The 27,273-nt window shown below is 38.4% G+C and overlaps 1 protein-coding gene across 2 annotated transcripts in view; it reads left to right on the top strand.

The window, feature by feature from the left end:
• Positions 1–661: 661 nt before the first annotated feature.
• The window catches only part of LOC136874557 (F-box/WD repeat-containing protein 7), a 169,639-nt gene continuing 143,027 nt past the window's right edge, over positions 662–27,273 (top strand). The window contains exons 1-6 of one of the 2 annotated variants that reach the window (XM_067148193.2): positions 662–777; positions 1,585–2,033; positions 18,107–18,183; positions 18,267–18,387; positions 19,283–19,417; positions 23,343–23,537. In XM_067148193.2, the coding sequence (XP_067004294.1) occupies positions 1,602–2,033; positions 18,107–18,183; positions 18,267–18,387; positions 19,283–19,417; positions 23,343–23,537 (960 nt within the window). In that variant the 5' untranslated portion in view covers positions 662–777; positions 1,585–1,601. Of the gene's footprint in view, positions 778–956; positions 1,086–1,584; positions 2,034–18,106; positions 18,184–18,266; positions 18,388–19,282; positions 19,418–23,342; positions 23,538–27,273 lie in introns of those variants that run through there. The other variant, XM_067148194.2, reaches the window with a different exon arrangement.

Below are 27,273 nucleotides of genomic sequence, written 5' to 3'. Positions count from 1 at the left end.
TGTTCTATTTGTTGTTACCTAATTTTGAAAAGAAAATATAACCTTGTTAAATTTTAAAATTTAATTTCTCTTTAGTAGCTTGAGACCTATTCACCACCCAGCACCTTCTTTCATGCTTAACTACCACAAAAACTCGGTAACAATTATTATTATTATTATTATTATTATTATTATTATTATTATTATTATTATTATTATTATTATTATTATTATTATTATTATTATTATTATTATTATTATTATTAACCATATTTTGTTTCAATGTCCGATGGGTTGCAGCCACTTTTTAGGCAACAATTCGCGTTAACCACTTAACTATCATGTTAGATACTAAATCTCACGCCCTATGTAATTTCCTTTCCGTTAATCATTTCCCCTTGTTTTATATCTCCCTTTTATATTGACCCGGTCATGTTCGTTTGGTGGCAAGTCGCGAGAAGGGTCTCTCTGCGTGATGCTTTGTACCTTGTGTCCTTGTGTTATTCCTTTTTGTTGTAGATTCGTAGTAGAATTAATTTCCTCTATTCTCCTCTTTATGACTTGTGTATTCGTCTCCTGCGTAAGGTTTGTAACTGGGTAAGCCGCTATTCAGCGAAGCCCATTAAATTATAACTATTCAGAGAAGAAGAAGATATGCGATGTCCTGTTCAATGTAGTTCGAGAAACCCTGTTATAGCCTATGGTTGTGCTGGGTTGTGCTCTCGTGCTAAACCTTAAAACTAAGCATATCCCACATTAGATTCGACCATGAAGTATGGCTGCTTAATCGTGGAAAGGGTTTGTAAAGTTGTCTAATTGAAATTTCCCCAAATGTATGATTTTATGGCCTATTAAATTCCTTCCTGGTCTGTGAAAACCATTCTTGTTGATCTCACCCATAAAAGCATATCTTGAGGTAGTTGTGTTTAAATAAAGATCCTAAGCTAACCAATGAGATCGGGTGAGGCGAATGATGGCTAGAATCCCTCAGGCTTGGGCTAGGCCTGTGGTATTTTCAATATAATGAATGTGCGAATTGTGTCATTGCGAGTAAGACATAACTGATTTCTCTATGTTGTTATTCCTACATGCGTAATTCTTCATGTGTAAGTATGCATGTATTTTTATGGGGTACCGTGATCATTTTGGTATTTTGTAGGTGTATTATGATTAGTTCGTTATCTTGATCTTGTTATACTTTTGCTTATGAAATGTTTTGTTTTCACGGATCTGGTCTCATGGTTTTATGCGAATTTGATTTAGTTTATACAACTTTCTTACGTTGGAATGTGCATTTAAATGATATTGAATACGATCCTTGAGGCGGCGTAATGTGCACTTGGTTAATTATGACCTGTTTTTAGTTCTGACATCCATTCAAGGTGTTTAGAGTTCGCTCTTTTTTATGTACTTTATAATGGATATTTTTGTTCCAGAAATGTGTGTTCTGTGCCCTTCGTTGTTTATTTTCTGATCATTTTTTTAGAATATGTTTACTGTATGTAGAATACTACAGGGAATGTATATTGGCATTGTGTTTAATTTTACTAATATATATACACCCACTAACATGTCATTGACAGCTTTTCTAAATTATTATTTTAGGAGTCATCTACCTTAGAATGGCTGCATCATGCTCATCCTCACATACACCATCTAATAACAAGACTGAGTGTACAAGTCCCAGCCCCACAGAAACAGTTTGCTTGGAGCTATCGGAGACTTCACTAGAAGGAAGAGAAGGTGCAGGTCCATCAAGGGTTGTGTGTGGTGACTCAGGATCCTCATCTGTTATAGACGATGCAAACATTGTGGTGAGAGATAATACTAGTGCATGTTTATTGGAAGAAGATGAAGGTGAGGGAAGTGAGCATGGAGAGGATTGTGAAGAGGATGGGTGGGGGGATTTGGACGATGCCGATGGAAGTGGTGAAGAAGAGGAGGAGAAACTTATCGAGGACACGTCGGAAGTAGTTGGTTCAAGAGAGAAAGATGGAACACCATTGTTGCCATCATCTGCGTGCAGTGCAAGTGCCATAAACCCCAGAACTTGGGTAAGTTTGGATGTTTTTGGTATTCTCTCTGTGTGTGTGTGTATTCAAATTTAATTACTATTATTTAGTAGCCTGGGTGTTAATGTTATTTAATAAACTGTGCTTATATACATACAAACAGTATTTGAATTTAAATACAATTATAAGAAATATAACATTTTGATACTAGTATATAGGCCCTACATGCTGAGCATGAATCATTCACTCAGCGATAAGGTACATTTACATAATATTGTAAGTTACTCTTAAGCTTGAAGAATTCTAATCTATACAGTGCTCTCCTTTACCAAGCTTGCTCTCAGGCTTTGCTCCACATCTTTCATCCATCCTTCTTGGTCTTCATATTTTTCTCCTTCTTCCAGATTTACCATCCATCACACCTTTCAGAACCTTGGTGTCTTCTATTCTTATCAGATGGTCTAGCCATTGTAATCTCCTTCTTTCAAAATCCGCCACTATGTCTTCATACAAAATTCATAGCTCATTATTAGTTCTTATTCTCCAAATTCCATCCTCACTGCTGATCCATAGATGCTTCTCAATATTGTCCTGTCTCAGACATTTATCATCATATCTATTTCTGACATAGGCCACATTTCATTTCTATACATAAGTATTGGCTTTGTCATTGTGTGTATATTTTAATTTTGACTGCTTTTGATTTAAAAATATAAAAAGTTTGGTAGCCTAATTGTATTCATTGTAGAATTTTACTGAGCATTTTACCAAAATATCAAGTGTTACCGGTACACTTATTTTGGAGGGCAATGTAGTTGTCCAGGGTTTATTTCGATCCTCTCCATTGCTAAGTTAAACAGGTCTGTTGACAGTGCTTCTCCTTGTTTTAAACCTCTTCTCATTTGAAAGTCCTTGGATACCTGTTCCTGAATTTTTACTTTGCTTCAATAATTTTCTAATGTTAACTTAGTAACACTAAGTTACCAGTTAATGTAGAATGCAAAACTCTTTTAAGATTTTATGTAAGAATCTTCTATACACTGAGTCATATGCCTGCTTAAAATCAGTAAAAAATAAATGCAAGTCACAGTCATGTTCATAAAGCTTTTCACACACTATCCTTAACATAGATGTACTAGCAATTGTGGATCGTTCTCTCCTAAAATTACATTAGTTTCCTCTAATACCTCTTCTTCACAAGGGACCAGTCAGTGAAACAGTAGACTAGTGAATATTTTGTTACGGATATTTAACAGATTATTGCTGTATTCCAGTCGTCCGGCATCCTCTCTTTTGTCTATAACTTATGGTTCAGTTTCCTTATTTCTTTCCATTATTTCATACTTCTACTTTTAATTCATTCTGCACTGATTCCATCCTCTCCTGGTGCTTTATTATTTTTATCAAGGCTGTGAATGCTTTTAATAACATTATTGGCTGGAAGAGTCACATTCTATATCTGGTGCTTGACGACTTTTTCTTCTTTCTTGTCTGTTATTGCTTTTATTCAGGAGTTCTTCAAAGTGTTCTTTCCATCTCTCTCTCTTGTTTTCCTCATTCCATAACAGATTACCATCTCTTCCCATGCACACTGAAGCTTTTAGCTGGAATCCTGCTCTCAATACCCTAGTATCATATAAAACTTTATCTCCTTTTGTTTCTTCGCTTCTTCTGTGTTTTAAATCCATTGAATTTTCCTTTTGTTTTTATACTCTTTCAGTATTTATCTGGTTCTTCTCTCAATCATTTTAAATCTAGCTCTTCCATATTTTGATGGTATTCCTCATCTAACCACTCATTTCATGTTCTTCGTCCTTCTTATCCAATTACTTCTTCAGCTGTATTTGCGATTAAGCCTACCATATAATCTCGAATATCACCTGCCACGGAATAAGACCCGCACACGTGAATTTCTAATGGCAAAATGTGGAAAAAAAAAATCAGTTTTTAAAATTTCTGCAAATGTGTCACAAAATTGCTAATTTAGAACACTTTACAAGTACAGTACTAAAAAACACTAAAAACACCGCAATGAGAAATAAAACTAATTCATTGTTCAAATCAATCATGATTCAGCATTATCAGAACTGCCATCATTGGAACTACCATCATTGGAACTTTAACCACTGTCACCTTCCCATACATAGTCGTTCTCACTACCATCCATAGAATATGAAATTCCACATTTCTTGAAACTTTTCTTCACCAAGTCGTTGGAGATGCGATCCCATGCAGTTTTTATCCATTTGCATAAAAGTTCCACTTCGAGTCGTTTCACTTGTCCACTAGATGCCAGTGCATGATCACTGGCAGACACTATCACTTGGTGTAGAGCTGTTTCAATGCAGCTTTGAAAAGCCGGTTCATATAAACATCCAATGGCTGTGGCATAGAGGTCAGCCCTCTTGGAATTATTGCCAGGTCAGCATTTTCCTTTACTTATAAATTCCTTTATGGTGCCTGTAGTATGCCTGCGATAACCGCCGAGCACTCCATGGCTAAATGGTTAGCATGCTGGCCTTTGGTCGTTAGGATTCCGGGTTTGATTCCCGGCCGGGTCGGGAATTTTAACCTTCATTGGTAATTCCAGTGGCACAGGGACTGGGTGTTTGTGCTGTCCCCCATATCCGTGCAACTCTCACACCACACACAACACTATCCTACACCACAATAACACGCAGTTTCCTACACATGGCAGATGCCGCCCACCCTCATCGGAGGTTCTGCCGTACCAGGGCTGCACCCGGCTAGAAATAGCCACACAATATAATTATTATTACTTTCGAGCACAAGCAAACTCTTCTTCTGCAATAAAGATCCCGGGCGACGTTGCCAAATTCACTTCACCCAGTCCTCGATTAGCTCACTGTCCATCTAGCCGGATTCTTGGGTTCAAATGAAACTACCAGACGGCATATTTCCTTTCGGAAATGTTTTCAGAACCACATATGGAGGAAGTTTGGTTCTGTCGGCTAATATTCATAACATTACCTGCAGCGTATTTTTTCGTTACCACCTGTCCTAATAGTAGGGCCTAGCACTTTTTCAGGAACCGTATTGACTAGTGACATTTCTAAATAAACGGGCATTTGGTCAGCATTCCCAATTTGAGAAAGCAAATAGGAATTTTGTTTTCAAAAAATAATAATGTGGCGATGAAAGGCCATCAACCTTTCTTCATAGGCAGCAGGGAGATGTTGTGAAATAGATGTGCGTCTTCGCATACACAATCCGTTTCTTCGATAAAAGTTCCTTGTCCACCCACGGCTTGCAGTAAAACCCTCCTTTTTAAGTTCCCTTGCGATCTCTAATGATTTTAGTTGACACATTTCAGTCGATACACAATAACCTAGTTCACATCTTTCAGTCACGTATTTATAAAGCCGTTCTTCAATTTCAGGAAACTCTGCACTCTGCCCTCAAAAAGCTCTACGATTACCATTACTTTGTAATAACATTTCCTTCTTCCTCGAATCGCGAATACATGATTCATCAATATCATATATTCTGCCGACTATTATCGGCACACTTTATCTTGGTGCATTTGTGTACGGGGGTGAGGAGTAAGGAGGGAGCTGTCCTGGTTCCGATAGTGCTGCCAACTGAATGAAAATTAAATCTGAATTGAATTGAGATTATGATCGATCGATATGAAGTTTCTAAACTGTTATTATCTTAAGCCAACAACTATGTCACATACACATTATATAACATTTCTCGATGCGAATCTTGTTCCTAGCATGAATTCTATAGTTTGGCTTTGCTGTGTAAACAACAGTACTAGTACGTAAAGTGTTCGCCAGATGTCGCACAACAATGCTTAAGTGATTCATAGTTTGTGTTTCAAAGGTTGCCAGTATGAATATCGAAGATTGCAGAGGTCGACCGATTCAGCACTGGGGTGTAAATGCACCAAGATAAAGTGTGCCGATAATACACAATTTCCGATTGGGCCGATGACCTTCGATGTTAGGCCCCTTAAAACAACATGCTACAATTTCCGATAGTTTCAACTTCCATTACAATTTTAAGTTTCTCACTCACAGTAAATGACCGCAAGTGCTTGTTTTGAATTCATCACTTGTTAGCACTGATGCTTCTTCACTCAGAACACAAAGTATTAATCAGCTGCCAAACCATGTGGTTATGGAAATGCAGAAGTGAGCAACAGAGCAAGATTTCAGCCATTGCCTAGTCGTGTGACATGAAACCGCTGTTGCCATGTTGATGTATTATGAGACCATGATATGCCTACTAAAGGCTTAAATATGACCTGCACCTGAATTTAAGGAGCAATATTTCTGTAAAAAAATAAAAAGAGTGCAGTTGGTACTCGGGATTGTACAGTAGGTTATTTCTTTAATGTTCTTCCAACTATCCTGAATTTCACATTTTTTCTGTTGATTTTCTGTGAAGCATTTTCTCAGTTTCCTTGTAATATTCCCTACTTATTTTTGCACTCTTCAGTTTCTTTATCCCCCTGTTGGTTGGGGTGATGGAATAACATCCACGGTATCCTCTGCCTGTTGAAATAAGCAATTACAAGGGCCCCAGGGGCTCTTGGGATCATAAGTTGGCGAACACAGGGCCCATAGCTGAGTCCTGGCATTGCTTCCACTTATTATCGGCACACTTTTTCTGGATAGATTTGTGTACGGGGGCGAGGAGTAAGGAGGGAGTTCTCCCCGTTCCGGTAGTGCTGCCAACTGAATGGAAATGAAATCTGAATTGAATTGATAATTTGATTGATCTATATGAAGTTTGTAAACCGTTATTATCTTAAGCCAACAACTGTGTCACACACACATTATATAACATTTCTCGATGCGAATCTTGTTCCTAGCATGAATTCTATAGTTTGGCTTTGCTGTGTAAACAACAACAGTACTAGTACGTAAAATGTACGCCAGAAGTCGCACAGCGATGCATACATGATTCATAGTTTGTGTTTCAAAGGTTGCCAGTACGAAGATTGCCGAGGTCTACCAACTCAGCACTCGGGTGTAAATCTATCCAGAAAAAGTGTGCCGATGATACTTGTGCCAGGCTCCTCACTTTCATCTATCCTATCCGACCTCCCTTGGTCAACTCTTGTTCTTTTCCAACCCAACAGTATTAGGTGTCGAAGCCTAGGGAGTCTTTCATTTTCATGCCCTTCGTAGCACTTGTCTTTCTTTGGCTGATTCCTTCATATTTTGAAATGTCGGACCCCTTCCATTTTTCCCCTCTGATTAATTATATTGCCTAGTACCCTTAAAACAATAAACAACACCATTTCTATTCCTTTACATCATACTTCTTGTGCCTTTTACTCTCTATAGTTGTGGAGATTGTGTGATGAAATTTGATTCAAAAAAGAAAATGTTCAGCACAAGATCGGATGTATGCCCTAACTAAGTACCATATGAAGCTGAGCAGGTCTAGATATTCTTCAGTCCTTTGGGGTCAAATGGTCAAGTTGCCATGCATTGTTCATGAAGACGTTCAGAAGGAATGGAATTAGAGGCCAATACCATTTCTTGTTTTTGATGCTGATGCAATAACAAGATACATTTTGATACAGTCGATCAATGCCTCCCAAGTGCATATTATACTAGGTATATTGTCGTGACAGATAGGATTTGAGCTTATAGGTGAGCTCATTGGAAATGTCAGATTGGTTGGAAGGTTGGTTGGATCGTTCCCGAGCAGTAGGAACGTACAGGTTGGGAAGTTTCAACTAAGGTGCAGAGAAAGAGGAAGACGATGAAGTGGATTCCCATGAAGATAATATATTCTGATACGTAGAGCTAATTACAGTATGTACACTATGTATAAAGATGAGAAGACTTTATATTGGCAAGTCTTGAGCGAGAAGCTGTCTACTAGCCTAGTATTCTAAGTCCGACGTGAAAGACTTATTATTATTAATGGTTGCATAATCGTCCTGTCGACCGACAAAGATTCTACTAGCAACTCGTCTGCGAGATGAATGATAGAAGCCCTGAATAATGACTTCCCTGCCCTTTTATAGCCTCCGGGGCCACACCCCATGTTCTGGAAGCTTGTCGAAACAGGCGTACGTGACTACTGTCCGTAATTTCTAGCCAGTCAGAGGCCTGTATCCAAGAGACCTTTCTAGTGCTTTCTTACTGTGTCTATGCGGTTGAACCATGCCCTGTCAACATGATTCATGTCCTGTGTGACAAACTTCTCTGTTGCTCAAGATTTCCTAACATGCAAGAAATATGACTTCTCCTCTTAACTATTCAATATAATTATTTTACAAACCTTATTTTACTAGGTATGGCTATAGGTATGCCTATACTTGACTTCTAGCCTCTATTACAGGCTGATTTCTATACGTCAGGTACAGCTATTCCTCCTACGTTCCCTGGGTTCGATCCTCGGAGGGAATAGCAGTCCTGGGTTCAAGTCCCTGGGGGAACACGATAATATAATTATATGTGCTGGCTGATTCTTTTCAGCATTACTCCATTTTCTGGCATGTCCCACAGGCACTACACCAGACACAGATGAGGCAATCGTAACAACATTGTTATTATTGTAGTGTACGAGCGTGATACCTGGGTTATGTTCTATTAGCTGGTGTTAACTACCATGTTCCTCTCTTCTTTTTTCTTTTTTCTTTTACAGAGGTGAATCTCAGGAAGTGGAGTATTTTCTACTCGATTCTTGCATATGGTACCTGTACCTCCATGGCTTTTCTCCTGCAGCTTTACCAACAGCTGAAAGAATGTAAAATAATTATTGATGAACAAGTTGAGTTGAGTTCCTTCTGGTAGTTCTGAAACTAGGTCCAGAACAACCGAGCTACCTACTCCTAATTCTGGTGTTGTATTTCTAGTAGCTGCTCTCCTTGAACTAGATACCCGAGATGAGTTGGTAAAGCCCAGAATTTATACTCAAAACATATTGGTTTGCCATGAATGAGTTGCTTGGTACCACGAGTCTTCCAAAATAGAGGACCATTGACTCGTCCACAGAAAGATACGCCTCACTAGTATACCATAGCCAGCATTCATTTAGCATTCTCCATACTGGACATTTTATTCTGAAATGGTCATTGCAGTCTAATTTAGCATTGTCATAAAAATGTAAATATCAGAATTTTTTCAGACCAATTGCCAACTTAATATACATCTTCTGCAGTTTCCCAGTACATTCTTGCCCTGGCGGCCATCACATTATAGCTGGAAAGAAACAGTATTGCAAAGGATAGCTGAAGTTCAGTTTTGTCCTGTGGAAATGACATATTTTCTTTTCCATCAGAGTGCTTAACTGTGCTCTGAATGATATAATCAAGTACCTCATCGTCAAAGAACAGTTCAAACAATTGGGTTGAATACTCATTGTTTGGAAAGCTTGGTCGAATAAACTCTGTGTTTGGCTTGTTCACAATGTACTCATTTCCCACACACATTTTGGTTTTGCTTGCACATGATTAGATGTGCTTGGCTCTACCTGCTAATTAGTTTCTTTGTTTCTTACATTTGGGTTGCTCTTAATCGGAATAACTTGAAGACGTACTCGGTACTGGACTAGCTGCTTCTACACTGACATGACTCACTTGATTTTCACTCAGGACACCATCTTGCATATGGATTATACCGTTTTCAGTTAGTTTTGTACACACTAGTATACAGCTTGAAGCTGATTGCCAGAGAGACTGTTTATATCCCCACACAAACACAACTCATCACTGTCGCTATTCCCATCACTATGAAAATCATTTTCAGGTGGTTCTATGTATTTATTAGCATATAAGATGTCTTCTGATTCCTCCAGCATACTAACGATCTGCTAGACAGTCAATCTGAGAAGAATTAATGAAAACACTATATCAGTACTAAGGTAATCCACTTTGCACCCACTGTCAACAGGTGTCGATGTGGAACTTTTGTGCTCTGCTAGAGAAAAACAACTCATTTCAAATCAAATCAATCGCTACTGATCTGCATTTAGGGCAGTTGCCCGGGTGGCAGATTTCCTGTCATTTTCCTAGCCTTTTCTTAAATGATTTCAAAGAAATTGGAAATTTATTGAACATCTCCATTGGTTATTCCAATCCCTAACTCCCCTTCCTATAAACAAATATTTGCCCCATTTTGTCCTTTTGAATTCCAACTTTATCTTCATATCAGGATCTTTCCTACTTTTGCACCCGCTGTCAACAGGTGTCGACGTAGAAATTTTGTGCTTAAACTTGTATGTCAACTAATGTCGTTACACGCCATCTCTCCACCGAGAGCTCGGAACATACCGCTTATTAAAACTTTTTACAATTAATTTATTTAAAACCACCTATTCAGTACTTTACAGGTGAAGTATTGAATAGGTGGTTTTAAATAATTTACCGCATAGTCGAGCAGCTCATCTTCTTTCTCTCAAGTTTTCCAGCCTAAACTTAGCAACATTTTTGTAACGCTACTCTTTTGTTGGAAATAACCCAGAACAACTTGAGCTACTTTTCTTTGGATTTCTTCTAGTTTTCATGAAGTAATTCTGGTGAGGGTTCCATACACTGGAACCATACTCTACTTGGGGTCTTACCAGAGACTTATATGCCCTCTCCTTTACATCCTTACTACAACAGGTACAACACCCTCATAACCATGTGCGGAGATCTGTACACTTTATTTACAATCCAGACTGCCTTCTATCGAACCATTTGTTAATTTTGCACACATGTCTAATATAATCAGAAAGACTGCTTTCCCGAAGCTTTCTTGCAATGCATACCAAACTGACTGGCCTGTATTTTCAGCTTTATGTCTATCACCCTTTCCTTTATACACAGGGGCTACTATAGAAGCTCTCCATTCATTTGGTATATCTCCTACATGCAAACAATAATCAAATAAGTACTTCAGATATGGTACTATTTTTTTTTTTGCTATTTTACTTTACGTCGCACCAACACAGATATACTTATAGTTATGAATTTCATCCCCCTGTAGTTAACCTTTCCAATGTAAACTTTAATAAAGAAGAAATCGCCATTTTATCAAAAGGCCCTAACCAAAACTGGCCTAACATGAATAAAATAAACATAATGACTAACATGATTATAGAATCAGAAGCTACAATAAACAAAATGCCTTTGGAGAAACAAGACGAAATTAGATTCGAAATAAAAAGAAAACTAGATAAGATAGGCACAGCTGAAAACGTAAGTAGGAAATCTATTTCTATTAACTCTAATGACGACAAATTTACCTTTGAACACAAACAAATCACAGAACTTAAAAATAAAATAAAACATAATGACTTAATAATTACAAAGGCAGATAAAGGTAAAGCTACTGTCTTAATGAATAAAACTGATTATGTATCCAAAACTAAAGACTTTTTCAACAACAACACATTTAAAATAATCAAGAAAGATCCTACCCAAAAAATCCAGAGGCAACTAAAGCAAACTTTAAAGAACTTAACATTTCTTTTTACAGACCATGAAAAATCTAAACTGATAACCATGAATCCAGGCCTTCCTACAGTTAAAGCCCTTCCGAAAATTCACAAACCTAATATTCCTATCCGACCCATTATCAACTACAGACCCAGTCCACTCTACAAAGCATCCCAATTCATTCAAAATTTTCTAACAAAAAATTATCACTTTCTCTCCAACAAATCCATTAAAAACACTACTGAACTGATTGAGAAATTAAAGGTATTAAACCTACAACCTAACCACTCCCTCCACTCCTTTGACATAGAAAATATGTACCTGAGCATACCAATTTCTAAACTTCCAAAAATTATTGAAAATAATCTAAGTAAATATAGTTCTCTTAGCAAACTAGAAATACAAGATTTCATTCAGCTTCTAAACCTGGTCATCAACAATAATTTCTTTGTTTTCGACAAAATTATATATCAACAGAATGGACTGGCAAAGGGATCACCTTCATCAGGAATTTTGGCTAATATTTATTTAGATAACTTAGAACATACAAAAATCAATAATAACAACTTTCCAAATATTCTCATGTGGGCTAGATATGTGGACGACACATTCGTCATTATGGATGAATCAATCAAGAACGCGGAATCCACTCTTCAAGACTTGAATAATATTGACCCATACATTAAATTCACACTAGAGTCAGAAACCAATAAAGCAATCAATTTTCTAGATATAACTATTATTAGAAATACATCTGGCCTGTCTTACAAAATATACAGGAAACCTACACAAACTGCTAACACTATACACAAAGATTCCATACATCCCATAATGCACAAACGTGCAGCATACAATAGCATGGTATATCGAGCCTTTGCCATACCCATGGCAAAGAAAGACCTTAATAATGAACTTAATACCATAAGGGCAATTGCTAAGTTCAATGGGTACAACAGGCAGTTTATAGAACAAATAATAAACAAATACAGGTACCGGCCTAAAACCAAACTCATAAAAGAAAAAGAAAAAACTCATATTTCAACCACCTTCACTTATAATAATGACGTCCACAAAATCACCAACCTTTTCCGAAAACACAACGTAAGAATTTTATTCAAAACTAACAATAGAACTTCCGAAATTTTACACAACTCTGCATCAATCAATACCCCCAGTATCTACTCCAAATCTGGAATATATAGACTAAAATGCAATGAATGCAGCAGCTCCTACATAGGTCAAACAGATTTTCTATCTTTATTCGTTTGCAGACAGATTTCACTTTCTCTATCCTAGACCTATAGATTCTTAGTTCACTACAGATCAGATATTGGTCTTTATCATCGAAAAATCCCCGGAAAACCCGTACATTTCTAACAGATTTTCTGAATTCGAAGTTGGTTAAGATATAGTCTATTATGGATCTGGTTCCCCTAGCCTCCCATTTGTAGTGGTGAATAGCCTTATGCTTCAAGAATGTATTCATTACTGCTAAACCCATACTAGCACAGAAGTCCAGCAAACGCTTCCAATTCCCATTAGCTTCCATATATTCCCCACGTTTACCAATCACCCTTTCGTATCCTTCAGTTCTATTTCCAACTCTCGCATTGAAATCACCCGTTAGCACTATCCTATCCTTGCTGCTTACCCTGACTACAAATGTCACTCAATCCTTCATAAAACCTGTCAACTTCATCCTCATCTGCACCCTCACATGGTGAATACATGTCAATTCTTATCACTGCAGACTGATTTTTGTACAGTTTGTAGATAATCCTTCTTTCTCGGTATATGATCATGATCACCTTCAGAATTTCAAATAGCTTGGTCCAATCAATATTATCGAAGGCCTTTTCTAGATCTGTGAATGCCATGTACATGGTCTTGTTCTTCACATGATCTTCTAAGATCTGACAAAGTCAGGATTGCTTCATGTATTTTTGTTCTGAAGGCAAACTGTTCTTCTATCAACTCAGGCCACTCTTCTGTAAGTAGTATGTGTTAAAATTTTGCAAACGTGATATACTAAACTAATGGTGCGGTAGTCAGCATCTCTTTTCTTGGGAAAAGTATAACATTATTCTGTCTAAAATATTATTTGTACATATCTGTCCATTAAGGGAGGTTTCATGATATAGGCTAAGCTAGGTTATGTCATCACTAGGGTTCGGATTTTTGGGACCTATCAATTGCCCAAAAATGCAGGCGCATTTATGCCTGGTTTCTGGAATGGTGAGATATCTTTCTGATAGCTAATGCTTTGTTACAGCTGTCGATTCAATAAATCTTCGCTACATTGCACAAGGGAACAACAGCTAACTTATCGAACTGTCAACTATTGGCTCATTGATCAAGTTTCATAAATATACACTAGATGTCACCCCTCGTACTGCTTTGTTTTTGTGCATTAGGTGTGTTCCCTGGATTGTCGGGCGCATGAGCGCAAGTAATATATATTTCGTATGGCATGAGGATACATTGTTACAATTTGGTTATTGACAAATATGTACAATTACACAAAAAACAGTTTCATCTATACACACAGAACAACTACGTAATAAACAAACTATATTTATACATTTGAGCTCATCAATATCTGCATTGCTGCTAAAGCTGAATGTCCAGTTTTGTTAGCCAACTCACAGCTTCATCACTGGCCTCGTGGATATCCTTTATTGTCCCACTGAATCTTCGGAGTGGGCACTCTGTGACGATATGTTGAACGGTCTGAGGCACGTCAGAGCAGTCGCAATAAGGATCGCTGGTAATCTTCCACTTGTGTTTCCAGAAGTTGCATCTGCCATGTTGAGATCTGATGAACAGATTTTTCTGGGTAAGTTGAAACCAGGAGGTTGCATAACTGGATCCGAAATTAGACCTAATCTGTCAGGGTTTGAAGCTGCAAACCCATCGCGCCAGGCAGTGTTAGTATGAAATTCATCTTGGGCTAGCCTCTTTCCTAGTAACCAAGAAGGTTTCCTAGATTTCAGCCTGAGATCTTCACGTAGGCAGTCTTGATGTATTGGTAGAAGAGGATTGTCACAGCATTTAACCCATTCTTTCTTCAGTGCCATTTGTCTTCGGAGATGAGGAGGTGGAATATTTGAAAGAACTGGTAACCACTCCAAAGGTGTGGATTGGATGGTTCCTGATATAGTCCTCATTGTATCGTTTAACTGAGTGTCTGTCTTCTTTGTATGGGCACTGTTGAGCCATACTGGGCAGCAGTATTCGGCTACTGGGTATACTAACGCAAGTGCTGTAGTTCGGAGGGTGGATGCAGATGGGCCCCAGCTTGTTCCTGTGAGTTTGTGCAGGATGTTATTGCGGGCAATTTATTGTTCTTTCCTTATTTCTTTTTTTCTATCACTCTTACTGCCCTAAATGTCGGCCATTTTACACAGCCATGGAAACCACGATGCAGATGGGAACTCTACCCTACATTTTTATGCGTTGCCTAGGCCACAGAGCTTAAATTGTTTATTTACACCTTCTGCCCTTACTTAGTCAGCCATCTTTAGAGCGGGGTTTTCGTTGCTACACGTCCGTAGGTTTAACCTCATATTACCCTACACGTGACCCCTGGGTGGTGCTAAGAGAGCAACAACTTTGGCTGCTGGACCCTAAGCTCTTCTTTGTGGATATCCCAGCAATTCAGAGGATTCATTAACTCAATGTGAGCGCAAGTAATGCAACGTATTTGAACTTTCAGTGCAGCTCCTATTATCCCCTCTTTGCCATGCAGCAAGAAATGGGTATTCGACTAGTTCTTACAGACGTGGTTGTCAGTTTCGTGGTGTTTAAGGACTGTCAGAAGAATTTGACATTGATGATTTCTAATGAAATATGCACACAAGTGGCACATGTCACGCGTGATCCAGTTTGCACTGAGCCTTATAAGTATACCGTATATCTTCCCTGTTATTACAAAATATGAACATTGTTTGATCACAGTATAATGATATATATTGGGTAATTAACATAATTATATAACTTGTTAGTTCCTTGTAATGTAATATCGTCAATTAAAAACTATCCCACGATAAAAGTATATGCTCACTGCCAATGCAAGTAGGCCTACTCCATTTAATGTGTAATTATCTGTTATACTCAGTTACTGGTACCGGTACCATTGCTTTTATGGACACGAATGCAGTCATAGATACAAATGTGATAAGACTCAGTAGTACTGAATCTTAAAGGGAATCGTAATTAATAATTGATCAACAGGGGCAATGGAAAATTATTTGTCACAGGACCCAAATTGTCACCTGTAACCTTTACCACACCTATGACAGTATATTTGTTTAGCCTCAATTCATTTTCACTACTGTAAACTTCATTAGAACATTAGGTCATTGATGATATAATCGTGGTCGTTCTAGAATGTTGACCATTTCTGCAATTTCTTTGTTGGAAGAAGATGAAAAAGCCATAGAAAATTTTAACAAACACAAGGTTTGCTGCTGATACTGAAGTAGTGCGCACGCGCCCACCAAGTTAACAAATAGATATCTTCTGCTGAGGGCCCTCTAAGTTAGCAAGTGATTTATCGAACCGATAGATGTATCTTACGTTCATGCAACGCCAAAATACTTGTTAACCATTCGATAGCGCTATAGATTTGATATCTCGCATTCCAGAAACCGGGCAATAGTCTTAAAAATAGTTAAATATGACCCAAATAATGGAAAATATGACCAAACATACGTACTTCCAACAAATGATTTTGTCGGGCTGAGTGGCTCAGATGGTTGAGGCACTGGGGTTCTGACCCTAACCTGTCAGTTTCGACCCTGACTCAGTCTGGTGGTATTTGAAGGTATCAGCCTCGTGTCGGTAGATTTACTGGTGCGTAAAAGAACTCCCGCGATACTAAATCCCGGCACCTCGGCATCTCCAACAACCGCAAAAATAGTTAGTGGGGCGTAAAGCCAATAACATTATTAACAAATGATTTTTGCCACTAGTTCTTTTTTTTTATAAACATACTATTAATTATGTAGTCTTATTGTAGTACTTTGGTAGTCCGACTCCTTGGCTGAATGCTCAGTGTTGAGGCCTTCGGTTCAGAGGGTCCCGGGTTCGATTTGCAGCCGGGTTGGGGATTTTAATTGCATTTGATTAATTTTTCTCCTCCAGGGATTGGGTGTTTGTGCTTGTCTCAACACTTTCCTCTTCATATTCAGACACCACACCACACTACCAACCACCACAGCAACATGCAGTAGTGATTACATCCCCCCACGTAGGGTTAGCATGAGGAAGGGCAACCGGCCAAATCCACAGTGCACCACAGTTCGCAGTTCGCACCTGCGACCCCACATGTGTGGAAAAAGCAGTAGGAAAGAAAAAGATTGCAGTACTTGTATAAATTTTCTTATTAGTTCTCTTAACTTAATTCCACTAGTCTCCATCATAAATTCATTATCAGGATTCAAACTGTGGTCAGTACCGAAGATATTTTTAATTAATAATGCAGTCTTACACAGTGATGACAGAGACCACATCGGTGCTCCAATTAATGAAAACTATTAGTTACTGGAATTGAGAATGCTCTGACAGTTGCCATGGGCACAAAATATTTAATTGAAGTAAAAAAAAAAAAATATATATATATAAAAAATGCCTCTTATTCACCATTCATCTTAGCATTTTTGTTTCTGGCAGAGTCACTTATGTTGCTGGTCATTAAAATGCTTTGTTGCACTTAGTTTAACTTTGCTCACTTTACAGAAGAGGATTTTTCCTTTGGTAGAGAAGCAATCATCCCTGAACTCTTTAATGCTATTTCCTAATTTAACATTTTCACTACTTTTTCTTATATCCTTATGCCAGGTCTATACTGTTAAATGTAACGATGAAGCCTAGAAAATTGTCTCAGCTAAATTTTTAAGTAAGGTGGGGGGAAAAAATGTTATTTAAGCACTACCTGAAGTGGTCATAAAGGAAGATAAATGCATGTTGCATTTCCTTGTCTTAACAAGGGTGACTTTCCAGTGGACATAAATACCCGCACTGCAAATCTTACTTTGAAGGAAGTTATTCTAAAACTAGTGATGTAAACTCAGACAAGATACAATAAGCATCAGCTATTCAGATTTGATACCTGAGCTTGAAGTTATGTCACAATGCCACAAACACGTTTACACACGCAACATCTGACATCTCATTTAAAGTACAGTACATTTTTCCATGTAAAATACATCAAAACTAAAAACAACTAAATGGACTGAAATATGACCAAAACATTGTTAAAAATGGGAAAATATGTAATATGCAATAAGACTAAATATGCTCAGAAAAGTCCAGTTTGTGTTTAATTTCAACAAATAGTCAAAACGGTAGATGGGGGGGAATGACATTTCTTGAACATCCGAACCTTGATCACTAAAGGCCATTGTTTTGTTATGCTGCTGAATTTTGTGAATTGTCTCAATAAATAAATAAATATATAAATGAATAGATCGTAGACAGAGGACTTTTGAGGCTTTCCTTGAAATGCACTACTTGATGTAAATTGCTTGGTTGTCTAGCTCACACTTTGTTCATGGAAATTATACTTGCATTGAGGACTTCAGAAGACTGAAGGTTCCTGAATGTTTGGAAATAATGACCATATTTGTTTAGCCTTGTTGTATATTAATTCTCTTGTTATTGTCTTCAGGTTGGTATTAACATTCTTACTCTCTTATTTCAGCGTAAGCGTAAGCTTGAAGTACAAAATGGGTTTCCTTGTAAGAAACTCTTCCCAGAGGAAAAGACTGTAGCATCGAGGTGAGTAATTAACAGCAGTTTTAATAATGGTACTTATTGCTCACATGATTGACCAAAAATAATTTTCCTTTTTTCTTATTTAGCTTGAAGAAGAAGTCGTTGGATGGTTGTATTCCATTAGAAAAGGTGAAGGTGCCAAGAAGTGTTATTCCCTCAAAAGATAACCCTCCACCTGAAATGACTGAATGGTTATACCAATTCCAGGTGAGATTGTGGAACTAAATACAGTTTTCTTTGTCATTGAATTGTGATTTGTTGAGTCTCGTCATAATAAGATTTCCGCTTCTGGAGGTGGCACATGGCTCTGAGGTTCTCTCAGCGTACACCAAAAATGAGTACCAGGTTAATTCCTGGTAGCAGAGACAGCCAGGTGTAGAGCTAACCACTGTACCCCTCCAAGTGCTGATGTTACGGATAGTGGAAACCTTTACCTTCCACCCTTCAAGGGACATCTTGGCTGTTCGGAGATGACTTTGCTTTGCTTTCCTTTCCATTCTTGAGTTTCTTCATTTCTGCATTTAAGAGTAAGATATTACATGTGAATAGCATCATGGAAAATATTTTAGCCTTATTTTATTAAAGTAAAGGTGTAAACTTTCTTGACAGTGGGGATGTGGATCTTCTAATCTTGCCCATGTCAACCATCAGAACAGTATGCTCTGCCTCATTGAAATATAATGCTTGTCATCCCTTCATGATTATGTCATTGATTTCAAATGTGCCCGTCTCAACCAATATGTACTACTACCATGAAATGTTTATTTTTAAATGGAATTTAAGAAAATAAATATTGGCTATGGACAGAAATGGAGCTGCACCTATTTTGTATATTTGATATACAAACAAAATGTGGTACATACGTTTGAAGTTCACAGACAGAAAACCAATTTTGTGTGTACAGATTACTACTACCAGCAAGTTTGCTATTTTACTGTACAAAGTTACTCTTCATTTATTCTTGCAGTTTTTGTCTCTGATCTTTGGAGGGATACCCTAGTATATTTGATCCATTATTCCGAAAAACCTCAAAGTTGTTAGAGGGATGTAAAATCAATCATTGATCCTTTATTTACTGATACATGTATTGTTCTTTTCACAGAGATGGTCCAATGCTGAACGGCTTCTAGCAATAGATCAGCTAATAGAAACTTGTGAGCCAACTCAGGTTAGGCATATGATGCAAGTTATTGAACCTCAGTTCCAGAGAGACTTCATATCTCTTCTTCCCAAAGAGGTATGGCATGCAATATTTTTAATGATTTTTTTCTTTTGGGTCTAATAAGACTGCGTGTGAAATTAAATCTTTTAATGATGCCTGCTAGTTGTCAGACCCAAGTTAATTTTTAGGATTATCGTTGTTAGAAGGTGTGATAGAAAACGATCTCAATTTAGAAGAGATAGGGATTGCATGAAGTCATTGGGTTCCATTTGAGTCTCATGTTGATCTTAGAGCTGTTACTGTTCATAAACATCAAGTAGATGGTGGTATCTTTTGAAATATGAGGGTGAATCAAAAAGTTAGTTACACTTCCAAGTTATGGCCTTTTATGAAACCTACATATAGGCAACATGGCTATGACAACATACAAGGTAAGTTCACTTTTCCACATAGTCCTCAAGAGACTGTAAACATTTCTCAGAATGGTCAATCAACTTTTCAATTCTAGATGCGTAGAAATCACCTCCAGTGCTATATAACCACCTGAAGACAGCTGCTTTCACCTCCTCATCGTTTCGGAATCGTCGTCCACCGAGATCCTTTGTCAGCTTACCTAACACGTGATAATCGCATGGCACTAAGTCAGGGATGTATAGAGGATGTTGCCATACCTCCCACTTGAATCGCTGCAGCAATTTGGTTGTTTGGTGGGCTGTGTGAGGTGTTGAGTTATCGTGCAACAAAATCACACCGGCACTCAATTTTACCTGCCGCTTTTCTTTAATTGCCTTACACAACCGGTTCAACATTTGACAATACAAAGCAGAGTTGATTGTCAAGCCTTTCGGCATAAATTCCACATGCACCACATCCTTCATGTCAAGGAACACTGTCGTCATTACCTTTCCTGCTGATAGTTGGACCTTGGCCTTCTTTCGTGGTGGTGATGTGGTGTGCACCTATTCCATCATTGTTCGCTTTGTTTTGGGGGTGAAGTGGTTGGCCCATCGTTTCATGATTCACCAAAGAAACTTGTTGTCCTCCAAAGAATACTGTTGCAGAAATGCCGCTGATGATTGGAAACGTCCCATGTGAACATCGGTGAGCAGACATGGCCCATCTTTGATACAGTTTATGAAATCCAAGGTGCTGGTGAACAATGGAGAAAAAGCTGCCATACGAATTGTTGACCATGCTGGCAATTTCCTACAGTGTTATGCGCCAATTCTCGCTAATGATCCCATCCACATGTTCAAAATTTGCAATGGTTTTGGACATTGCAGGCCTGCCTTCGCGATATTCATCCAATGAGATCCGTGCATCCGGCGTCAAATTGCCTACACCACTTTATAATACCTGGGCAAGAAATTGCACACTGACCATACACAGCAGTGATTTTGCGATGAATATCCATGCAGTTGAGCCCTTTAGCCCATAGAAATCTGATCACTGCACGCACTTCCAATTTGGAATGAACATCCAGTTGATGCGCCATTGAGCCAAGCCCACTGTACACACACCATGACAGGATACCACACCAATCTTCCTATCGGACATGTCAGCAGTTACTGTAGCTTGCTCCGCATTGGCCACTGTCACAACATACAGCGTGCTCTCATTGCGAGCTAGTGTAACTTACTTTTGCCCTTGTACACTATCAAAAAGGTGTTCTTGTGACATGTTTCACACTTAAAACTGGTTTTTCTTCTTTTGCCTGGAATATTTCGCTTTGAGTACACCAACCAGATCTGTGATGATGCCTGGATTTTATGTGACTTCAAAAAAAATGTGTTCTCTTGACACGTTCATTGTAGAGAAATTTGAAGCCTTCTTTCTATCTTGAATAGGTCTACTTGGGACCAAGCATTACTCAGCTCTTGGGCTTTGATCTTTGCTCAACATTGTCACATCTTCTTCCGGTGTAATTCCTTTCTTTTCTTCGACCAAGGGGTGCCTTTCATCTTCAGTGATTTTTCCTGAAAACCACAGACTTTCTTCAGGATCTGTCTCATACCCTGTCTGTTTTGTATGTCTGTTAGCTCCAGTTCTTTTATGCCCTTCTGAGTCTCTGTCAGCCATGTTTCTTGTTTCGTTTTCTGTCTGAGAGTAAATCTGAACTGGGATGTTACTGTTATTCCCCTTTTTCCAGTACCGGACCTAGTATCTTTCTGCAAATTCCTATATCTCTCAGTTTTTCGATCAACCCCTTTCTATTTAGTGACAGATACTCCACGGCATACAAGGCTTCCGGGCAGTTGACTGTTGTGTAGTGTTGTAGCTTCAGATTTTCTGACAGGCATTCCTTATAGGTGTTTTGAGCCATTTGATTGGCCATTTCCAGCTGGTATACTCTGCCGGGGAGGGCTGCTTTCTCTGACAAGTTGGGTTCAGTCCAATCGCAGAGATACTTAAATTTCTCCATTCGGGTGATTTTACTCTCTCCTAGTGACATCTCTTTTTATTCAAGACCAAAAGGAAAACACCAACTTTCTGCATCATTTTAGGATTTTATGCAGGAAACAATAAGTTGATTCGTAATGATCAGCAGCGTATACACTTCCTATTTGTTTCATGTAAAGTATTATTTTAATGGGGTTCAGACATAGCAAATAGCAAGATGATAGATCAGTGGCTTTTTAGCTAAGGTTAACTGGTTCGATTCCAGCTCGGTCTGATGGTACTTGAAGGTTCTCAGATTTACTTATTCGCGTGTCAGAAATATTTTGTACACAGCCAAATATTACTTTGAAACACTGACAAGGGTGGCAGACTCAGTCCTTGAAAACAGAGAAGATTCCTTGGAAAAATCTTGTGTCCAAAAAGGTTTCAAAAGGACTAACATACTTTCTAGTTGAGATCAAACCAGGAGCTCTATAAAACTATTGAAAAAATTATGGCGACGATGAGAGAAAGGAGACTGACTTTTAACGTACACATTAAAAGGCTAAATCGAGAGGTTGGCCAATAGAATACCCTTATTTTATCCATTTTTGTTTTTTGTAGACAAGAACGGAGGAACTTCATTTCTGTTGCCTGAAGATGACTCTTTGTTGGTCCAGTTAGTGTTGTTGCTTCCAGGCCATACGTCAATATAAATACGGACTGTAAAAGCATCAGTCTAAAAATGTGTGTTAATACAAATTATTAATAGTAAATACAGTTTTACTTTGATCCCCTATTGCTTTCTTTAATTCAGTATAATGTTAATATTCACATCACATAAAAATTTTATCTCCTTTTTCTGAACAGTTTTGTTATCAGCTGATAATATCTCTTGAAATACTATTCTTCAAACCTAAGGTAATGACATAGGAGAGAGGCCAAATTTAGAAAACTTTCCTGTTCTAGTGGTACAAACTAGAAGCTTTAATGGTATACTAAGGCGAAAGAGGAACACTTGTTGAATGTGAAGTAGTTCTTGAAACTTGTAAATTTCATGTATCTAACTACACATTTCTCTTCTGTTGTGTGTGGGTAGCCTTACTGTTCAGAAACTTAGTGTTCTATTCATAAAAACAATGTTTTACTGTTGTTGATTGTGTGCAGTGTGAATATTTCTTCCATGTCAACTTCATTTAACCATGAATGGCCAGTGTTACCTGTTGTAGGATGGTGTAGACTGTATATCCAATGACTGAACATCTAGTGTTGGACGACAGTAGAAAAACCTGGTTTCTAAAGGAGCCAACGGTTTTGGGGTAGCAGCTTCTTTAGGCGGGTGTTGGTCCTCCAGTGGAGGAAATGGCACTGAAATCCAACATGCAGAGTCTCTTTTTTCAGGTTAGGGGCGGTCTTATTGAAACCTAGCAGTTGGGTATAAAATGCCTTTGGGTGTGGCGGGTCCACTGTAATAATATCCTATATGAAGTGTGAAAGTGGATTAGGACAAGGAGAGGTTGAAATGGAGGTCAGTGATCCACAGCCCTACCTAGGAGCTCCCTGTGTATGGGTGACAGAAGGAGGAGATGTAATGAAGCTTGTATTTTCTCATTTTATACAGTTGGCGCTGTACGTGTTGTCATTCTTAGAACCACGTGATCTACTCAGGGCTGCTCAGACCTGTCGCAACTGGCGTTTCTTAGCTGAAGATAACTTACTTTGGAGAGAGAAATGTCGGGAAGCAGGAATTGAGGAGGTGCGAGAAACCTTCCCAAGAAGACGACATCGTATGCCGTCAGTGGCTTCACCATGGAAGGTATGTTATTAGTAACACCCTCTTGTTTTCTGCATTCTTATGTGCCATTTCATAGATCCTTCCCCTCTGTTTGTAATATTCCCTCTCATACTGATGTATCTCTCTTTAATGCCTTTTATCTGCTCTGGAGTCAAGCTTGCCTGTGGCCATGTCATTAAGGTGTCAAGCCAGTTTAAGTCCTTTTGTTTGATAAATTTTTTACCATTAGAATGTTGGCTGGCAGGGTAGGAGAGGTGGTGGTATACAACTTCTAATCACTAGATTAGTGGATTCATTTCCAAACCTCTCCTCAGTCTTCATATGGAATGAGGCCATATGGTGCTGTTGATGGTGATTCGTCATCAGATGGTGATGTTAAGCTTTGAACAAACCCCTTTGTGTTATTTGACCTGATTAAGCTGTTTGCCAACCCCAGGTTTATTAGATCTCCTTTTTTTTTCCCACTTTCACAGACAAAAAAAAAAGTAAAGGTGGGTCCAATATGCGATAACCTCACATTTTGTGCAGTGAATACATGACTTCTAAGAGCTATAAACTGTACATGTAAACATTCTACACTATTCTTTAACAAACTTACAAATGTATTCTGAGATTTTCCGGCTGTTTTCGTTCGAAGGCAGTATTTCTAAATTTAAAAAGATGATAAATGGTGAACACGACTTTTAGGCCTACATATAAAATAAATATAGTCAGTTTTACTCTTATATCACGTCATTCGTTTAATCTCATTAACTCCTCTGATGAGGTTGATGTCAGGAAGGGCATCTGGTCATAAAGCTGCGTGACGTAAGGGGCCATCTCCTTCCGCCTTGTCGATGTTCCACTCTTGCGGTGTTACTGGAACACACTTCTCACAGCATCTATAACTATATTAAGCTTATTAAATAAAAAATATTTACATATGTACAGAGCGTTTACTAGAGAGCAGGCTTGCTCGTGTCCAGGATTGTACCTAAATTGAAGAAACATTATAATAGTATAGGAAAGTAAATTAGTAATGCTGTCTTCATTATAGGGTGTGGGCTAGTTTTCTGTTCCCATGTCTCTGTCGGGCTAAGGTGGATTGATTCGTCCTTTGCCACCTGGCTGCGCTGCCATTGTCTTCTTGTGTTTCTATCAATCCTTCCTTGCTTGGGTCCCACGGGATGAAGAGAGCTGTAACTATAAGAACATATATTTATTTAATCTCCAAAATGCTGTGAACCCTATTTTACCATAAGGTATGTTAAGGTTGTAGTTTATACAAAATATACAATTTCTCTGATAAAATTCAAAATACATAAACAGCAAAATACACATGAACAGAAATGGAAAGATAAAAGTATACAATCCTTAATACTAAGAGTACTGATATTTAAAAATACCAGATCATAATATATACAATACATATGTTAAGCAGCTAATAAGTAGACGGTATCAAATTATATATGTTTAAATACATAGTCAATAAATTCTGAAAATTGAGAAGTGCAGCATTTTGTATACAATATGAAATTCAGTGGTTTTTCAAAATAGCAACTGCAAGTTAACAAATGCATCTTAAGTTCAAAACGTGCTCTCTCAAAAGCAGGACAGTTGAACAGAATGTGTTCTATACTTCGAATGGAAGGTTTATTTACCTTTATCACTTTTTTTTTTTTTTTAAAGGATTAAGGGCGAATTTTGAATCGCTCAAAGTAAGCATCGAATTTACCATGACCTGGTAGCACTTGAGTTAAATGAAAGTTGCACATTATATATTTACATCCCAGCCTACTATATACATTTAGAAAAAACAAGTCTTTGGTTACTGAGCCATTTTTACTTGCTAACCACAGTTCATTCCAGCGAGAGAGCGTTTCATCCTTTACGGTTCTTTTGACAAAAGAAATTGGGCATTTAGTATAACTCTCTGACAAGTTAGAATTACAAGCTTCTTTGGCCAATTGGTCTGCTCTTTCGTTCCTTTTATGGCGGAATGACCTCGCACCCAACCGAAACATATATGTTTATTGTACTTTGATATATTCTCTCTTACATGTACTGCCAAATGATGTAAGTTATATTTATCTTTTATGGAGTTCAGCGCCGCTTGTGAGTCACTGAGTATAGTTGCACACGTATTTTTGTAAGCACCATTGGTTCAACAGCTCCGCGATATATAATCTTCAAAATTTGCGAGTTTAGTCCCCAGGTGGGTCGTGCTACCATACAATTTGGCTGCTTTGGTTTCCAAATGTTGATATACAGGGTGTTTACAAATGAATATCGGAGTTTTAACGCCTTATAATATTGAATACGTTAAACTTACAGTTATACATTATATGTCAAATGAAAGAGCAACTCAAACAGTTTTGTTTGTTGGCACCAGTGCGCGTGTACGTGCAATGGTTTCGCCGCAATCCGCTAGACAGCGGTAGTAGTACGTCGTTATGCCAGTGATGTGGCGCACCATCTTGATGGAAAATGAAGTTCTCTGGCTCATTTTCTTCCAACTGAGGGAAGAGCCATTGCTCTAGTGTATCGAGGTAAGAAGTACCAGTTACAGTACGTTCACCATAAAAGAAAGGCCCATAAACCTTTCGCCGGGATACGGCACAAAAAACATTCACTTTAGGGGAATCTCGTTGCATTTGTACCAACTCGTGAGGATTTTCTGAGCCCCAGATGCGCACATTATGAGTGTTTACATCTCCACTAAGGTGAAAGACCGATTCATCACTGAAAACAACACGATTCATAAACTCATAATCATGTAACAACATGTCGTTTGTGAAGTTGGCACGTAATCTGTGGTCTGCCGGCTTTAGAGCCTGTAATAACTGTAAACGGTAAGGACATAGCTGTAAGCGTTTTCTTACAACTTTCCAAACTGTCGACGCAGGAAGTTGTAATTCACGACTAGCCTTCCGGACTGATTTCTTTGGGCTACGAGTGAATGACTCTCTCACTCGCTCAGCAGTCTCTTCACTTAATCTTGGTCATCCCTTGCTCTTCCCTTTACAAAGGCAACCGGTGTCTTCAAACTTATGATACCATCTGCGAATGTTATTGTCACTTGGAGGATCACAACCGAACTTAATGTGGAACGCACGTTGCACAGTAACTACAGATTTTGTCTTTGCAAACTGCAAAACACAAAAAGCTTTCTGTTCACTAGTCGCCTTCTTTGCTACTACCGCTGTCTAGCGGATTGTGGCGAAACCATTGCATGTAGATGCGCACTGGTGCCAACAAACAAAACTGTTTGAGTTGCACTTTCATTTGACATATAATGTATAACTGTAAGTTTAACATATTCAATATTATAAGCATTAAAACTCCAATATTCATTTGTAAACACCCTGTACATAGGTACATAGTGTCTGCAGTGTTTCGTGAGCTGTGTAGTACAGTATATAGCTTAGGGGGGCTTTCAGCCTCCTTCCTTCTAACCGTGTGGCTGAACAGAATGTACTTCAGTGTGGGGTACTTGGTGTAAAGATCGATGTCATAGCGTCCTATCCCACTAACTAGTGGTGTACATTCACAGTGTTTGTTTGCAGATGAAAATGAAAATCTACAACCTGTTATCCAGTCATTGACCGGGTCAGGGATGGAAGGAATGAATGAAGCCCTTATCTTGCGACAAGGATAGGAATTGGGCCAGCTGCCGAAGCCTGTCGCACTCCTCTTGGGCAGTGATTAACACAATGCTGTCCGGTCCATCTGACGTATAACTGGCCCTTGCGGCCAGAAGGTTTTGGCAGAGACATGG

The sequence above is a fragment of the Anabrus simplex genome, chromosome 5, assembly GCF_040414725.1.
Source record: "Anabrus simplex isolate iqAnaSimp1 chromosome 5, ASM4041472v1, whole genome shotgun sequence".
Taxonomy (NCBI): Eukaryota; Metazoa; Arthropoda; class Insecta; order Orthoptera; family Tettigoniidae; genus Anabrus; species Anabrus simplex.
The sequence above is the reverse complement of the archived record's forward strand: the minus strand, read 5'-3'. Positions and strand labels throughout refer to the sequence as shown.